The sequence below is a fragment of the Vespula pensylvanica genome, chromosome 2, assembly GCF_014466175.1.
Source record: "Vespula pensylvanica isolate Volc-1 chromosome 2, ASM1446617v1, whole genome shotgun sequence".
NCBI lineage: Eukaryota > Metazoa > Arthropoda > Insecta > Hymenoptera > Vespidae > Vespula > Vespula pensylvanica.
In genome coordinates this window covers 420,894-438,259 of record NC_057686.1, presented here as the reverse complement: position 1 = coordinate 438,259, position 17,366 = coordinate 420,894, and the positions used below count along the sequence as shown (strand labels likewise).

General features: G+C 41.9%; 2 protein-coding genes across 2 annotated transcripts; both read left to right on the top strand.

The window, feature by feature from the left end:
• Positions 1–908: 908 nt before the first annotated feature.
• Positions 909–3,044, top strand: LOC122637894 (serine protease HTRA2, mitochondrial). The gene is made up of 7 exons (XM_043830408.1): positions 909–1,360; positions 1,480–1,603; positions 1,692–1,778; positions 1,932–2,126; positions 2,201–2,351; positions 2,420–2,591; positions 2,709–3,044. The coding sequence occupies exons 1-7, from the start codon at positions 978–980 to the stop codon at positions 2,866–2,868; spliced, it is 1,272 nt and encodes a 423-aa protein (XP_043686343.1). The 5' UTR covers positions 909–977; the 3' UTR covers positions 2,869–3,044.
• A 2,648-nt stretch (positions 3,045–5,692) lies between these two features.
• LOC122627242 lies at positions 5,693–16,620 on the top strand. The gene is made up of 6 exons (XM_043808246.1): positions 5,693–5,844; positions 7,231–8,348; positions 10,586–10,616; positions 14,957–15,149; positions 15,572–15,879; positions 16,104–16,620. Exons 1-6 carry the CDS (start codon positions 5,833–5,835, stop codon positions 16,572–16,574), a joined length of 2,133 nt encoding a protein of 710 aa, XP_043664181.1. The 5' UTR covers positions 5,693–5,832; the 3' UTR covers positions 16,575–16,620.
• The last annotated feature ends 746 nt before the right edge of the window (positions 16,621–17,366 follow it).

Here is a 17,366-nt window from a genome sequence, read left to right as displayed (position 1 = left end):
AAATTCTTCGAGCAAAGTTAAAAAAGATACAGCGCTGACATCTTCTGGTATCGTCGATACGGTCCTGCATAGAAACGATTACGCTTAAATCCATGCTTCGTTTAAAATGTTTCCTCGTCGATAATGCAGTTTTCCTAAACTTTACGTACTATCGATAACTTATCTATAGAAGATTCAACGATTTCTATTTTATCGTTCGGAAAGGAAGAACTTTTTTACGGATCAACTTTTCTCAATTTTCAACCTACATCGTCGAACGAATCTTCCGATAACCATCGCAGAACTTTTTAAGTAGCAAATAAATTTTTAAATCCCCCTGATCAACTCAATCACGTCGAGGATGAAAGGTCCGACGAAGGAGGATGAAGGTCGGTACGAGCGATCGGTTGTAATTAATTTGTAAAAGTGCATTGAGCGAGCAACTTTTCTTCAAAGATTTACTCGTCAATGGTTCATTAAATTTTGATTTATAGTAAGTGCATTTATTTATTAGAGTCTTACTTGTTTCTCATACGCGTTTATAATTATTTCGACTTTGAATATTTCGATGCATTTAAGAATATTTTTCAATCCGGTATTTTGATCATCAGAATTCGTCGAAGTATCATTCGATATAAGAAACATACCTCGCGTCGTAATCCGTAGAAAAACTAATTATACATGGATGTATCTTTGCAACTCTTGGATATTCGTAATGTCTATCATTTTTTTCATGACGTGCATTCGATCGCAAATAATGCAATGACTGCTTAAATAAGTTTTAGCTGCGTACGAATAACTTTAATCGGAAAGAAAAATTTTCGTGGCGCTTTATGATCTATACGAAAGCTTATGTACCGACCCGATAGAGTATTCATGGCGAAAACAGTTTTTCTCTATTGAGCTTTTAGTTCGTATCTTGTCCACATCTGTCGCTGAAGTCGCGTGTGCTTCGAGCGAAAGATGCCGAACTGCTTGAATTTTGAATAAATTTAAAAATGACCGTTCTCTTGTTACGCGTATATTTTAGTATTTTTAAAAAAGATTACTTGTCGCACATACGATCTGTCGTTTCCATTAAAGCGGATCAAGTAAGAAGTAAACATTTGTGTCAACGAGATAACAGAATTTATGGCAGAAGTGGAAAACATTTTTTAACCTATACGTTAGTCATTTCGGGGATCGGTTATTTCTTGTACAAAAAAAGAAATGATTTCTACGAACGATTCAGGGATTTCACCTTTGGGATGCCTGTCGTCAAGTCTCTGACAATCTTTACACCGAGTCTTGTGGATTACAGAGAGAAATATAATTTTATAGCGGACGTAGTGGCAATATCAGCACCTTCGGTGGTGTACATAGAGATCAAAGATGAAAAAAAGTAAGTAAATGTCACACGTTCGTCGTTCATCGTCCTTTACATAATTGTTCTTTTTATATACGATCCTGTTGACTGATATATTTCGTTAAAACCTTTTGTAATAATTAATTTAAAAATAGATTAGATATGTTCACAGGGAGACCTATCACAGCTAGTAACGGCTGTGGATTTATTGTTGGCTCCGACGGTTTGATATTAACCAACGCTCATGTCGTGATTAAGAAACGTGGTACCACCGTGAAGGTAGATACAATGTTACGTTATATTACCGCTAAAGAATACCTTTTGAGAATACTTCTGTCTTACTTCTGTGGAAATGTATTCTTTCTAGGTTCGTCTACACGATGGAACTGTATATACCGGCCTGATAGAGGACGTCGACATGCAAAGCGATCTGGCGACTGTAAGAATTAATAAGGTAAAATCTCTGGACAAACTTTATATTTGTATATATAGTATTTGTGAGAATAATTGATCCGTCTTATTAGAAATGCCTACTTGTCGGAAATGGAGGTAATTGCTTTCGCATATACATCGCATAAATATAGATTTGATGCGTTTGTATTTACAGACAAATTTGCCGGTAATGAAATTGGGAAATTCGTCCGACATTAGGCCAGGAGAATTTGTAATCGCTATTGGTTCGCCTCTCTCGTTAAGTAACACGATAACTAGCGGAATAGTGAGCAGTACGAATAGACCAAGCGAAGAACTTGGTCTTGACAAGAAGAATCTGACGTATATTCAGACCGATGCTGCGATTACCGTTAGTTACGATGAAACGAAGAAAACAATTCAATACTCGATATTCTTGTAATAGGAGGCTACGTTTATTTCTAGTTTGGAAATTCTGGAGGACCATTAGTGAATTTAAACGGCGAAGCGATCGGTATAAATGCCATGAAAGTTACAGCGGGTATTTCTTTCGCTATACCTATAGATTATGCGAAAGAGTTTTTGCGGAAAGCAGAAATACGTAGAAAAAACAAAGGTAACCTTTAATCGTTTGATTGTAACGATGTAACCTTCCGCTCCCATTACAATAACGTTCCATTAAAGGTAAAATTCCCGAACCGATGGAAACGCATAGAAGGAGATACATGGGTATAACGATGTTAACTATTACTCCTGATATTCTCTTCGAATTACAAAACAAAAGAGGCTCCGCCTTAGAGATGATCAAACACGGAGTATTCGTTTGGAGAGTAATCGTCGATTCTCCCGCTTACTGGTGAGTATTAAAACACGATGTACTGTTGTTCATCGCTGCTCATTATCCTTAACGTTTGTACGTTCCTTTTATTTTTTCTTTTCTTTTTTTTTTCTTTTTTTGTTTTTATCGATATAGTGGTGGCTTGCAAGCGGGAGATATAATTACGCACGTCAACGAAGTGCCCGTATTAGCCGCTGTGAATATATACAAAGCGTTAGAAAGTTCCGGTCCACTAAAACTGACGGTCGTCAGGCAAAGGGACATTCTCACGATAATGGTCGATCCTGAAGAATGAAGCTTACTATACGGATAATAATAAAAGTGTCTGGTATTCCTCGATTCAATAAAAAAGCAATGAATCAACGAAGTCGATGAAAAAGAAAGAAAAAGCAATCAAAACTGTACATGTGTATAAATTAACTGATCGAAAAAAAAAAAAAAAGAGAGAAAATAGATGTAATTATCCCTCGCTCTCTTTCTCTTTCTCTCTCATAATCATTTTTCACGTACCTGTTTCATTTCCACCCCGCTGTTTCAAATATAAGAAAGACGAGCGATGCGAAGCCGAGCTCGAACGCTAAAACGACCAGTTACGATAGGGTTCTTCGGTGTTTATGTGCTCGTATGTACGCCGGGTGTGGTCTCTCGACTGGACGGCATTACGTTCGCGTTGTTTACGACATAAGGCGACCTCCACAAATATGTGACCGGATCTACGGTGCGGACGTGGGTGTGCTCCGCGAGAGCTCTTCGCGATTTTTAAATCGAATCATTTTACCGTCCTTGGATCTTTCTACCAGGATGGACTTTCTTACGTTCTCGGATCCTACGGATAAGGGAGAACGCTGTGTCCTTGAACGAAAAGAGCCTTTTTTTAAAGACTTTTCGTTCTCGATATCGATTTGAAAAAATTTCGGAGATGACAAAAATTGTGGAGATAATAATTGATCGTTTTCTTCCAAGGTGCTAGGTATAGGATTACCTTGAACTAACAATAGGTCGGTCTTGTTCCTAAGGGCATTATCATTAATTCACGCCTAGCAGTTCTTTAATCTTTCTTATATCCACACCCTCTTTTTCAAAGCGTCGACGTTATTCTATTCTCCGATTATCCACGCTTTTGACTCGGCTATCCTCGCCTACGAGCCATCTCTCACGAGCCCTTCCCACGTACGCGTTGTCCAGTCGTTGGTAGCGCGAAAACAAATAGACATCCGTGAGATGGCTTCGGATTCGCCGCTGCTCCTTCTCGCAAGAGGGAGGAAGGGAGAGAGAAAGAAAGAGTATGAACGAGATACACGGCCGATTGTCTCCACCTACACACTCCTGCTCGCGTTCACGAGCTTTTCCAACGACGAATGACCCTGTAAAGATACCCTTTAAAGGATCGAATCCACTAGCACGCTCGCTAAACGAACTCTTGGATTTTCTTTTTTACGAGTTCGATGACCTTCGACGGAATCATTAAACGCCCTCATAAAAACCAACGTCGTACTTGCTTTCGAGAAAGGAATATCCAACTATCTATACGTGTAGTTTCGAAAACGAAGATACAAGAATCTCATAGGTAAACGTTCATTCGGCTAGAGATAAATATCAATTCGGCTTTAATTCTCCAGAAGATTGGTCACGCCTCCACGCGTACTTTACACGGATCGGCATTATATGCTTTGCTAGTAAGTAAGTACCTTGCATCGCGAAGTACGAGCGTTATGTCCGGGTCAGGTACGGTGAATAACGCCAAGGACGAGGGTCGCGTGATTTTATTACGGTTAGGGCGAAAGATACTCGTCCGTCTGCGCTTGTTTGGTATGGGGAAAAGAGAGAAGCAAAGAAGAGAAAAGAAGCTCCTGGTAGCTAAACGATTTCAATTTACGCGATCACGTACAATATGTACGTACTTCTGTCAAGGACAAACGAATTATTTTCTTCTTTCTCGATCGGTCCTGTCGCTTCTTTGCCTTCGACAACCTCTCGATCTCAACTTTGATCATTTTTACACTCGAAAATGTACTCAGCTATCAGCCACATTCTTCGGTTCGTTCAAATTACATACCTATTTCTTTAAAAAAAAAAAAAAAAAAAAAAAAAAAAAAATGGAAAAGAAAAGAAAGACGAACGGATAGAGAAGAGTTGTTTCGCTCGAGGTTTAATTCGTTCGACGAGATTCTCGACCTCTCATTCGCATTTGCATTTTATATTTACGTACGTATAGCAACTTTTGGAGACGCTAATGGCACCGTTGGTGGCCCATGAAAGGTAGACGAATGTAAGTATGTAAGTACTTACCTACGTGCAGCTTTACAACGAAGAAAATAAAATAAAAAGTCCCATATACTCGTCGTTAACAAAAGTCATACCGAACGACCTCGGGAAAGCTGGTAGAGTAAAGGAACTCGAGAAAGAGATCAGACTTTGTCCTTCTTTTACTTCGTTTGCGGTTTAACACGATAGCCGAGCGCTTTAAAGCCGAGTAATGATTATCTCGTAAAGCAAAAAAGAAGAAAAAGAAATAGAAAAAGGAGATATCGTGAAACACGACGAAGAAAATTTTTGGTAACGTTAAACGTTAATATCAATTAAACGAACGATCTCGTGAAGATAAGTAATATCTATGTTAACTCTTAATAGAAAGTTTCGGAAGGATGTGATAAATTATATAATAGGATAACTCGCGTGGCTCCGTTTAACTATTATCGATCCGAAGCGTAATTATAACTTCGTAATACCTTCATTAGGCTCCCTTTATCGTCATTTTAATCGTCATTATTGCTGGTTGCTATTTCGAGAGGGAATATAGGTACAAGTTAACGCGATAACATTAATTTAGTATCGAGCGTATATAGCTACTATTAGTAGGAATATTCTTGTTTTTGCTTTTAGCTTGATTCTTCTTCGTCTTCGTCTTCGTCTTATTTCTCTGTTTGACTGCCGGCAAAAGACGACAAAGAAAATCTATACGCCAGTCTCGCGAGAGAATAAGAGAGAGAGAGAGAGAGAGAGAGAGAGAGAAGGCGAGAAAGAGACAGAATCTTCGATCCCGGATGGAGGGATACCGAGAAGGAAGAATTCGGTGAACGGATCTCGTTTGCTCGTCCTTCGACTGAGAATACCCCTGGTTCCTGGTTCGAAGTCATCGTACTCGACTTCTTCTTGTCTCGGCAACGTATATAAGTCAAATCGAGATCGAAAGCAAGGTGCATAATCCGAACAGTCCTTCGAAGAAGGAGGTTGGAAGAGAAGTCGAGTTTGTTACACGATGCAGCCAATGGTGAGTCTTTTGATCTTTCCTCTGACTTTCTTCTCGGAACTTGGAACGATCCTAAATTAGTTTCAAACTTGACTTGCGTTACTTTAAGAAAAGTTATTCAATTTCAAACAAGTATTCGAAAATTTCTCCGACTGCTTTTGCTTTTTTCAAAATTTCCGTCGAGACTTTGGTATCATAAATCAACAGCTTCTAATTAAGCGAAACTATATTTTAGCAATTAGGAAAGTCTAGGTAACATTCGTCGTATATAAATATCGTCGTATTTCAACTATGAGTCTACATATATGACCAAGTAAATACGACGGGGATAAACTGTAAATCGTCGCAAAATCCAGACGACCGAACATCGGCTATTCCAATCACGAGTGCGGCCATCCGCAATGTGTAAATATGAGTACACGGGGATCGTGAAACTTCGACCGCTGATTACGTCCATCCCTCTCTCTCTCTCTCTCTCTCTCTCTCTTTCTCCATCCATCCATCCATCCATCTATCTATCCTATATATCTATCTATCTATCTATCTTGTTCCCCCTTCTAATTTCTCTCAAATTCACAGAATGTTTCGTCTCTCTCGACGTTTTCCTCCTATGGGATTAATAGATCGAGCGAAGGAATAATGATGTACGAGATATATACAAAGTTTCATCGGACCGTGTGTTTTTTAAAAGTTTTTTATCGATCATTAAAAGGGATCTCTTTATGGATCGTTATCGAATCGCATTCGATTTGTAAGAAGATCGTTTCTCGATTTTTTCCTCTTTTTTTCTTTCTCTCTATCTTTTTCTCGGTCCGAGAACATTTATACGGGTCTTATTGGGTCGTAAAGAGAGCTGAATCTCTGGAGACTCATGCAAGTATAAACTCACCCCAAGCGGCATGCGTTCAAGGGAAAGAGTAGCCCCCTTGGTACTGTCAACGCTCGGACCTAAAATTCGCCTCTCTCTCTCTCTCTCTCTCTCTCTCTCTCTCTCTCTCTCTTTTTCTCTCTTTGGACAACCTACCCAGCTTGAATCCGAAAGTGTCTCTTGGACCTCTCCACGAAAGGAATTCTAAAAAGCTGAGCACGACTCGACGACACTCCAGAACTTTCTACTTTTTTCGAGAAAAGAGAAGAATCCACCGGGCGAGCAAATAAATCTGTTCTCATTCGCAATCGGTGTTGTAGAGAAAGAGAAAGAGAGAGAGAGAGAGAGAGAGAGAGATAAATCCATACTTAAGCCCTCGCCGAGTGAATCGAAGCAATGTTTTTTAAAAGCTCTCAAACGTATTATCGAAATAAACAGGATGTTTCTAGATAAACTTAAGAAAGGCTTATCGACTATCGTCCATTATTCCAGCGTTTACGAGATCGAAGAAAATAAATGAAAGGGGAATACATTTTCAGATAATACTTCTGGCGATTCTGAGCTCGGCCTCGTGCTCGCAGTTGACTCTAGTGCCGTACGCCTATCTGGCGGATCCACTTCCGGTGTACCATCAGTCTCAGGACACGAGAACCGGAGAGCACGCGTACAGTTACTCCGGTGGACCCTCGGCAAAGGAGGAAGTCAAAGGTCCCGATGGAGTCACGAGGGGATCTTACAGCTACGTCGACGCTCACGGTATCTTGCAGTCGGTTTTCTACGTCGCCGACGAGGGTGGCTTCCGGGTTGCGGCGACGAATCTACCGACGGATAGCGATCTGCCCGTAGAAACGGCTGAGATTCTTTTAGCTAAGAGGACGCTCTTCGAGGAACAGGCCAGAGCCACGTCGTCGGACGGATCTTCGGCTGCTCGTCGAAAGCGCAGCTTAACGGAAGAGACGAGGAGAGAGCATCGAGAAGAGGATTCGAGGAGCAACCAACAAGAGGATTATCCCATCGATAAACCCTACGGAGCGTTGGCAACTTTTCTACTTCCAGGATCGGCACCAACGGCAACGTCTCGTCAGAGTCAAGTTAGGATTCATCAGAACGTTCGTACCGAAGGTGTCGATCCGATTGCCAATGCGGTCGTCGTCGAGGCTGCTGCTCCCGTTTTAGCTCTTTCAATCGATCCTCTCGTATCGGAGGCGATCGAGGTTATCAAAACTCCGTTGATTATATCCGAAAAACCGATAGCCCTGTTAACCGGCAACGATTATCATCGGAATCGTATACAGATCCATAGAAATCTCGGGTTGGAGGGAAAGGAGCAACGCAAGGACGCCGTCAAGATCGAAACGCCGGTACTCGCAGAAGTTCGTCCGCTCGTTTCCGAGCCGGTCGCGATCCTGGAGCATCGACCTTCCCTTCTCACGGCCGTTTCCTCTCAAAGCGCCACGCAGATTCACCGAAGTGACAAGCACGAGATTCCAAGCGTCTACGAGTTGCCCAAGCTTTTCCACGCGATCCCTATCGCGAGATCGTCGCAATATCGTTCGCAGATTCGTTCGAATCAACGAATCGAAAGCGCCGACGATCCGGAGAACTTACGAGACGATATTAATAAAGAAAAGAGTCAGGACGAAGCAAAAGGCACCTCGTAAATCGCGACGCTCTTAAGCGTTACGACGTCTTTTCGTTTCTTCTGCTCTTTTGGAATCACTTTCTATTTATTTTATCGATCGAAGCGCTTTTCTAGGATCGTCGCAACGTCGCGGGGTGCGTGGGAGGGCTTGGGAGGAGGGTGGCTGGAGGGTCCGAGAGTTTCGATCGATCGATACCTCGCTCCTCCCTCTAACGCCTGTCATTTATGTTTCTACTAACTACGTACGTACGTATATGCACACATACGTACATATGTATTATTTAACATACGTCGATGTCATCGAATCATTGTTAAAGCTTCACGATCGCTCGACAAATAAAATCACTTCGGTTCTCATTAATATTCGACTTAACATTCTTTTACACGGCGATCGAATATATCGCTATGAAAAATTTAATCCGGCTTCGAGGACGTCTAATTCCCAGAGACGACCGCTTATAATCAATCGTATCCGTCCTATAAACAGCCGTCTCGATTGCTCGGGGAACCTGAAATGTCGGAAATGTCTTGCGACAGTCGCCGACCTCGATCTTAATTTGACGAGTCGTTCTCGCTCCTGTCTCTCACTCTTTCTCCGCTACGTCGGATCGGAAACGACTTTACAGAATTTAAATGAAGTTACGTGCGGTCTCCTTATTCTCTCTCGATAATACGCGGAAGATGCGTGTAAAGGAAGAAGGCAAAGGCGTGTTCGTATCTGGCAGCAGGTGGAGAGCCAAGATTTCATGGCCTCGAAACTTCGAACGTGGTCGACCTTCGCTTTGTTTCGCTATAATGCCCACATTTTTCTCCCCGATATCTTTTTCATTTCTCTTTTCGTTTCTCTTTTTTTCTTCTTTTTTCTCCTTTCTCGTTTGTTCCTGATAATTAGGAAATATCATAGCATTGAATTATTCCTCCTCTCGTAATTTCTAGTCTAACGCGTAAATAAGTTTACAAAATAATAATATTGTATTGCTCGTAAATAATCGTTATACTATGTAAATATACGAGGGAACGAATTTACGCGTAGTGATAATAATCGAAGAAAATGGATATCGAAGTCGAATAATATCGTTCTCCCTTTTTCTCGGTACGTTGTTCGCCATATTTCTCTTAGGGACGCTCGTAAAGAATCGATTTATCCGATTTCCTCGTCGTACTCCCCGAGCCTTAGACCTTTTGTCGGATCGATCTAATCTCCGAGTCGGACAGTTGCGACAAGTGTCCTATCGGGTCGTCGAACCCAAGGAAGCTAAGATTAGACGCGCGTAGAGCTTCGAGAGCTCTGTGGAATATCTCCTAATACGCGTCTAAAGTTCGCCTCCACCTGGCATACCATTCGTTCTTTCTCTCTCCCTCTCTCTCTCTCTCTCTCTCTCTCCCTCTTTCCTTCTCTTTTTACCGGAGGATACTCGTTTCACGAGTCACCAAGGAAGGCCTCAACCTTCTTATTTTCGCGCAAGTTGCATATGCTTGCACTATGGCGTGTGGGTGTCCATAACGGATGGCTCGGTGAAACAGTCCAGCACGGATTGCACCGCGGATCGGTAAATTATGCCGACTACGGTGACTGTAATTCGCTCTCCTGTATCAACCTTGATCGCTTCTAATCATCTAAAAGCGAGATAAAAGTATCTCGCAGAAACAAAAGTAATTTTCGAATGGACAATGTTCTTTTATTCGCGGATTTTAAGCGATACGGTTCTCCGTTTAAATATTCCATATTCTATTATTATTTTATGTATAATAGAATAGAAATAAATTATACGATAATCAAATGCTAAAGTTTCGGAAGTGGAGAGAGCTTTTCATGATTTCACGATGTGCAAAGTAACGTAGTTCGGTCTCTCTCTCTCTCTCTCTCTTTTCTCGCGAGTACCGTTGTTTATGCGGTCATGCCAGATAAAACGAGGAGACTTGGCTTAGACGTACGAAGGTAGAAAGGAACGACGACGATTCTCCCGCGCGATAATAGAAACGTCCAACGTCCTTCTGATAAAAGGTCTGCATATGTTACACCCAGTACTTTCCGTATGCGTTAGCGCATGCGACGCAGATAAGGACGAGTATAATGATTCCCGCGACGTTCTTGGTGCGAGACTACCAACTCCTTTCTCTCTCTCTCTTCCTCTTCCTCTTTAGCTATTTCTCTTGCTCTCTCTCTCTCTCTCTCTCTCTCTCTCTTTCTCTTTGCATAGAGATCACAAATTTGCACAGTTTATACGAAACTTTGACTACGTTGACGTCAGAAATGCACCTAACGGAGAAAACCTGACCAAGGTATATACGGCGCAACGTTTTATGAAAATTCTATACCGATATCGATATGTTCAGATAATCTAGATCTTTTGTTTCCTCTTTATATCGTTATCCTAGAATAGTTTGATAACTAAAAGCTATCGAGTATCATACACGTATAGTACCTTTTCCAACCGAATAACTCGTCCAGTCGACTGAATAAAATATTCTAAAAATGTACGTGCGTAGGAATGCGCGAATTAATACGCTATATATATATATATATATATATATATATATATATATACGTTAAAAAGAATATCAATTTCCTAAGAAAATAATGTCTATTTTAACCGATAATGTCTATTCAATCGGTTACTTAAAATCGTCTCATTAGCGTGACGTTACTTTCTCAAAAGAGAAAAAAAAGGAGAAAAAAGAAAAAACAAAGAAAGAGAAAGAGAGAGAGAGAGAGAGAGAGTGAAGGGACAAGAACTTCTTATCGAAGTTTCGATTGATCTTAATTAATTAGTCCGTACGTCGCCGTCATCGTCTCGTAGTAGTCGAAGTAGTCGAAATAGGCACGACCGTTTCGAAAAGGGTTTGCAAAGCTCGCGTTAAGCTCCCGAAGGCATTCGTTGCAAGTTTCTCGAGCAATCAGCAAATGGAATCGTTAGTTAGCCGGTGTAATCTTCGATCGGATGTTAGTTCTTCCTTGTAGTACACGCTCTCGCGGAACAATCGTGATTCACGATCGCGTTCGAGGCCTTCCTAAGGGAGGAAGGAAGAAAGAAAGAAAGAAAGAAAGAAAGAAAGAAAGGAAGGAAGGAAGGAAGGAAGGAAGGAAGGTAGAAAACTACACAGCGTGGATTCACGCTGTTTATCGCGAGTCACTTGGATGAGAACGTCTTTGGATCGGGCCGGCTAATTAGCATATTATTTATCGGACCCCCCTTCTTCTTTCCTTCCTTCCTTCCTTCCTTCCTTTCTTCCTTCGCAATTACGCGCACGTGTAGCCATCTTTCGAATAACGCTCTCTGTAATTTCGTTCGATTAATCGTACGTACGTAGTAATAAATACCACTACGAGTATAGTACCTACGCGTGTAATATAGGGACAAGTTTTCATTTTGGTGGGAGGACGAGGAGGAGAATGATACACCGAGCCCGCATGAAACAGAGAGAGAGAGAGAGAGAGAGAGAGAGAGAGAGAGAGAGATATTAGATTTCGACGGTAAAATTAAATTAGTTAATAAATTGTCGTTCGTTACGATAATTTCAAATTCTTTCCCTGGCGAATTTACTTCGACGAAATCGCGTGTCTCGCGTTCGATCGTTCTTTTTTTTTTTTTTTACGTTAAGAGAATCGAGAAAGGGTAGTTCGAAAGGGTCGACGATCCTTCAAACACGCTCGAACACGATAACGCTTAAGAAAAATTCACGTTTCCGTAAAAGGAGAAAGGTTTTGCCTTCGAGCACCGAATTCTCGATAAATTCTCTCAAACTCGTTTCGATCGTTCCTGCTCGTTCACGATTTATCGTGCCGTTCGATTACCCGATCGATGAAAGATTTAACCTCCTCGAGTCGATCCCAACGAGAAAGAAAATAATTGAATTATCTATACGTTATAATTAAGATCATAGGCAATTAAAAGTTTCGTGCAATGCGATAGCTTTTTCTTCATTTGTTTCTTTTTTTTTTGATTTTTTACGACATGTTGCTAGAGAAGAAGGAAAAATAGAAGAAAAGACAAAAAGTATAAATATCGATCGAATTCCATTGGTCGTACTCGCGCAAGTAGATTTACAGCGACGTTTCGCGCGTAGGCACGCGAAGGGTCCGCGGAAGGGCTCGAGAGATTTCGTGCGAGCATTTTCATAAATTATAGCGTCACGGTGTATTATTTATGTAACACTTTAACGAGGCAGCACCGTAATTTTGCGAGCCGCCAATTTTTCTTCGGGTTACGTCCGACTCGGTACCGATTCGCCTGGTCCATCCGATGGACCGAACGGATGATCTTTCGTGCCGCCTCGACATCCACGATGCGCGTGTCTTTTTCGCGTGTGCGTGAACGCACCAAGATACGTCTATATATCGCCGAGAGAAAAAGACATTAAAGGATCCCGCGAACGCGGACGTGCTCTCGCTCGCTCGCTCGCTCGTTCGCTCTGTACACGAATCATACACACCGGCTAAGCAACAAGAAAGAAGAAGAAGAAGAAGAAGAAGAAGAAGAAGAAGAAGAAAAAGATTTTACGAGGATGGAAGAGAGTATTCGCCTCGGCATCGACGATAAAGAAGACGTCGAGAGCCCTTCTAATGTCCTCCCTACAGGTTCCCGCACGCCAGGTCCACCTACCTCGAAATATCTTCCACTTGGAATCGCAGATATTTGCTTTTTTTATTTTAATAAGCGCAAACCGAGGTTCATTACGCGTCATTCGTTATATCCATTACATCAGAATTTTTCTTTTCCATTCGGAACGTATAGAAAACGTAACCGGAACGGAATGGAACTGCTAGGAGGCTATCGGAAAACCGATAAACGAGCCGTATCCTTTGCGAGAAAAGAGAATCACTTGACACGGGAGTCGCGTTTAAGTGCCAATGTCAAAACCAACGCGATCTCTCGCCTACGCGCTCGTTAAAAACTCTAAAGAAAAGAAATTTAACTCGCGGCGTGGTTGCAGTTACAACTACACGTGTACATGAGTAATTCCAATGGAATTGATGAACTCGTTACATTCTCTACCAACCCCCTCGCTCCTCTCGCTTTAACATCGTAGGATTAAGTGCCGTACCAGTACTAACAATAAAAAGAGAAAACCCGACCTCCTCTAATTTACGCAACGCGATATGGAAATATTTTCTACGTGCGGGATATTCTCCCTGTCCTTCTATGAAACGGGATACGCGTATGGGAGGGCAAGGAGGGGATCTGATTTAATACCCCACGACATTTTCATGCCGCTAGGCTTTTCGTTCTAAAAATGTTTTTCCCTCTCCTATGCTATTTCGATATCTATTACAGTTCTTTTCTATCTTCTTTTATAAACGTTTTTCACGGTCCTTGTATCGATATCGCGTAAAGACGAAAAGAATTCGCTCGATCAACGAATCGAGTAGATTAATTGAAATCATTATAATATTCGGTCCATGCTTGTCGATCCGATATTGAATCATTTTCCATTTTGAATCGTTATTACTTTCGATCCAACACGGATATCCGAAAGATCGAAAAAGAGATTCGTTTCTCGAAGGATCAACGTCCCGCGATATAGGTAGACCTATAAACATTGATTTATCTGCCTGGAAATCGAACTCTGGCTGATTTGTGGCCTTGGGCGGCCCTGAGGGGAGAAACGTATAGGCCCTCCTCATAGGGCCCTCATAGGGCCCGGGTACACGTCATCCTGGTGGGGCATCGCGAGTGGCTCGTGCTGCTGCAGGCAGTGCAACCAGAGACGGAGAGAGAGATTCACCTGGGGATCCTCCTATATAAGAGGATGGAACCGAGAGCTCACACTCTCATATACGTTAGCTGAGCCCGCGGGGTATTATATTCTACGCGGACACGTGAAAAAGAGGAATAAGAAGTGACAGGGGAAGTAAATAATAACGAGGGGGAAAAAAAAGTAACGACTCCATCATGATAAGCGTGAGTGATAAGCATAGAAAAAAAAAACAAAACGAAACGAAAAAAAAAAAAGAAACAGCACGACCGCAAATACTAGTCTTGAAATTTAAGGGGAAAGAACAAAAATCTATATTCCGTATTTCGCTGTAACTCGTACGCTTGCTCGTCGAAAGTACTCTTTCCCGTCTACGGAAGGGAAATCGAATTATCCTTGCATATCGACCGATCTGTCGATCGATCGAATTAAAGCCGGGGAAAGACGAGCCCGTTCGATTCGGAACCGAGTTAGCTAGCTTTCGTAGAAGTTGTTTGCAACGCCGGTAAGAGAGAAGCCGTCTTAATTGTTCCGCGAAAATCAACCCGACGAAGTTTCCGAAACTCGGAAGGTCTCGTACCGTATAGCTACCGCTCTCCTTTTGTAATTTTCGTACGTGCCCTTTTCTAAAAGCTTCCCGACTGCCTCTTTCTCTCCTTCATTGTTCTCTACCGGATACTTATCTGGCTTCGATCGAACTCGTATCTTTAGTTTCTCTCCTCGCATAGTGTAATTTCTCGTTACTCTCGAGTTAGTCGGTTTTTAACGCGACACGTGCTTAAACTTCCTCGTTAGCTCCTTTTCATCGCTCGTACGTCGATCCGACGTTGATAAAAGCGCGTAACCAACGAGGGGAAAGAGTTTCTTCGTTTTCGTGACAATTAACACTTAATCGATTAAGCCGATCTCATCTTTATGCTTTTCAGACGATCCTGTTCAGCGTATTACTCGGTTCCTCCTTAAGCAGTCCGATAGCAAACGTTTGGCTCAGTCCCATAGGAAGCATCTCGCCGTTACGACAATATCACGTGCAAGATGGATCGGGATCCTATCGATACTCGTTCACGGGACCGCATCACGCTAAGACGGAGTCTAGTCTGAATGGAGTCACTCAGGGTGGTAAGTCGTACGTAGGGCGTACCTGCCGAATCGTAGAATCCTTTTTGCGCGCGTTATTCGCGTGTATAACGATCGATAAAGGCGCGAAGGTAAATATTATATTCATCCTTGACTTCGTCGATGTAGGTAATTATGTCGAAAGAAGAGAAAAAAAATTGTCACCGGATGGTAGTAGGTGAATAATCGATCCGTAAAAGGAATGCATTCTTATTCGAAAGCGTGACGAGAGACTACCTACGCGTTCGTCGACGACGATTATTCGTCATCGACGATGGCGCAACGAACACCTATGCGAGAGATGTCGATTCGTGCGCGCACGATCGACCTGTAACTGACATTAGAAAAAGAAAGAAAAAAAGAAGAAGACGGTTGATTATTTTAATCGATAAAATATCGTACAATATCGTTTCTCCTTTCTTAAGGTTATTCCTACGTAGACGCCAACGGAATTCTACAAACCGTCTTGTACACCGCGGACGATCAAAATGGCTTTAGAGTCAGCGCGAGTAATCTTCCTCAAGCGCCCAAGGACGAGCATGATCAGATCGAAGACACCCCGGAAGTGGCCGCGGCCAAGCGAAATCACCTGGAGGAATTGCAGAAATCGCAGCTGGCCGATCGAGCGGACTGGAACGATCAGAATATTCTATCCTATAAGATCTTACCACCGTATGTCAGTTACGCACAGTTACAACCGACCGAGAGCAAGATCGTAGAACGAGAAATTCAGGTAAAATACGGCTCACCGTACTCAGTGTTTCTCAAACTGTTTCGCTACGAATAGAATCGAAGTACTTTATCGAACGTGTTTTATAAAGAACATAAATATTCTTCGAGTATTTAACATTCATCGAATGGAAACGTCGCGAGGTAGAAAAAGCTTCGCTTATTTCGATAGACGATCGCAGAAAGAGAATTAAATTTATTTATCGATGCACGTCTGTGTCCGTACAGAGCACGAAAAATCCATTCCTACTGTCTCAAGCGGAAGCTGACAACATTCAAGTTCCAAAGCCGGACCCAACGCTCTCTCAAGCGTCTCCAAGCTCATTGAACGTTCGGGACAGCTCGGCGAAGGACGACGGACAATCCGAATCGGATAATCCGAATGCTCTGCAGCTTGGAAAATTTCTACAAATGCCAAACGTTCATAGGACCGTGGCATTGCCTGCCCCGTACGTGTTCCCTGTTTTACCGTACAGGTTACTTCACAGCTCGCTTCATCATACTCAGGATTCCTTGGGTCAATACGATTACAGTTACACAGGCGATTCCAGTGCAAAAACGGAGTCGAGATCTTTGGACGGCACTACGAGGGGTGCTTACAGTTACATAGATCCCAATGGTATTTTACAACAAGTTCATTACGTCGCCGATCATAACGGATTTAGAGTACTTGCTACGAATCTACCGGAAGCGAAATAAACAAAATCTATAGAGATATTATTTTCTTTTTTTCGAGCAAAAAGATTAAAAAAAAAAAGAAAGGATAAATAAATGAATAAAAAAAACGAAAAATGAAGGATCTACTCTACGGAAAATCTATAATACTTGTTTAGAATTTCAAATAGAATGCGCAACGTCGGAGGTTACCCCCCCTTTTACTGTCGGTGCTCCAATAATATTTTCATTATTCACCGAAATATTCAATCTCGATCAAAATGTTTATCATGCCGTGAAAAACGATCGTACACGTAGTCGTATCGCATCGTATCACGACGTAACGGTGATTTCATAATTCGACAAAATTATTATTGTAATTAATTTTGGAATCAACGATAAACTATGTTTAAGAAGAATTTTACTTTAGCAAATATACACATACATATGTTTAAAACTGTGCCTCTCCCCAATCGTCGTACGATTTTTCTTTCACTCCGTCTTCCTTCCGATAATAATCCTTTTCCGAGGAGGAAAAAGAAAAGAAAAAGAGAAAAGATAAAACGTATCATAGAAGGAAACGCGAATGCGATGACTAAACGCGTACTAAACCCTCTTTCCTCGTATCGAATCTATAGCCCGAAGTGAAATAAGCACGATGTAATGTTTCGCACATTTCATAGAACAATATGGATAATTATTGCCATCGTTGAACGTTGAAATAACATGGAAATGCCAGGCACCGAAGCGATCGTATAGCCGTTAGCGATAACGAGATGGAACACTCTCGGAAATAGTTTAACATTATCGATCTGTCTGTCTCTTTCTCTCTATCTC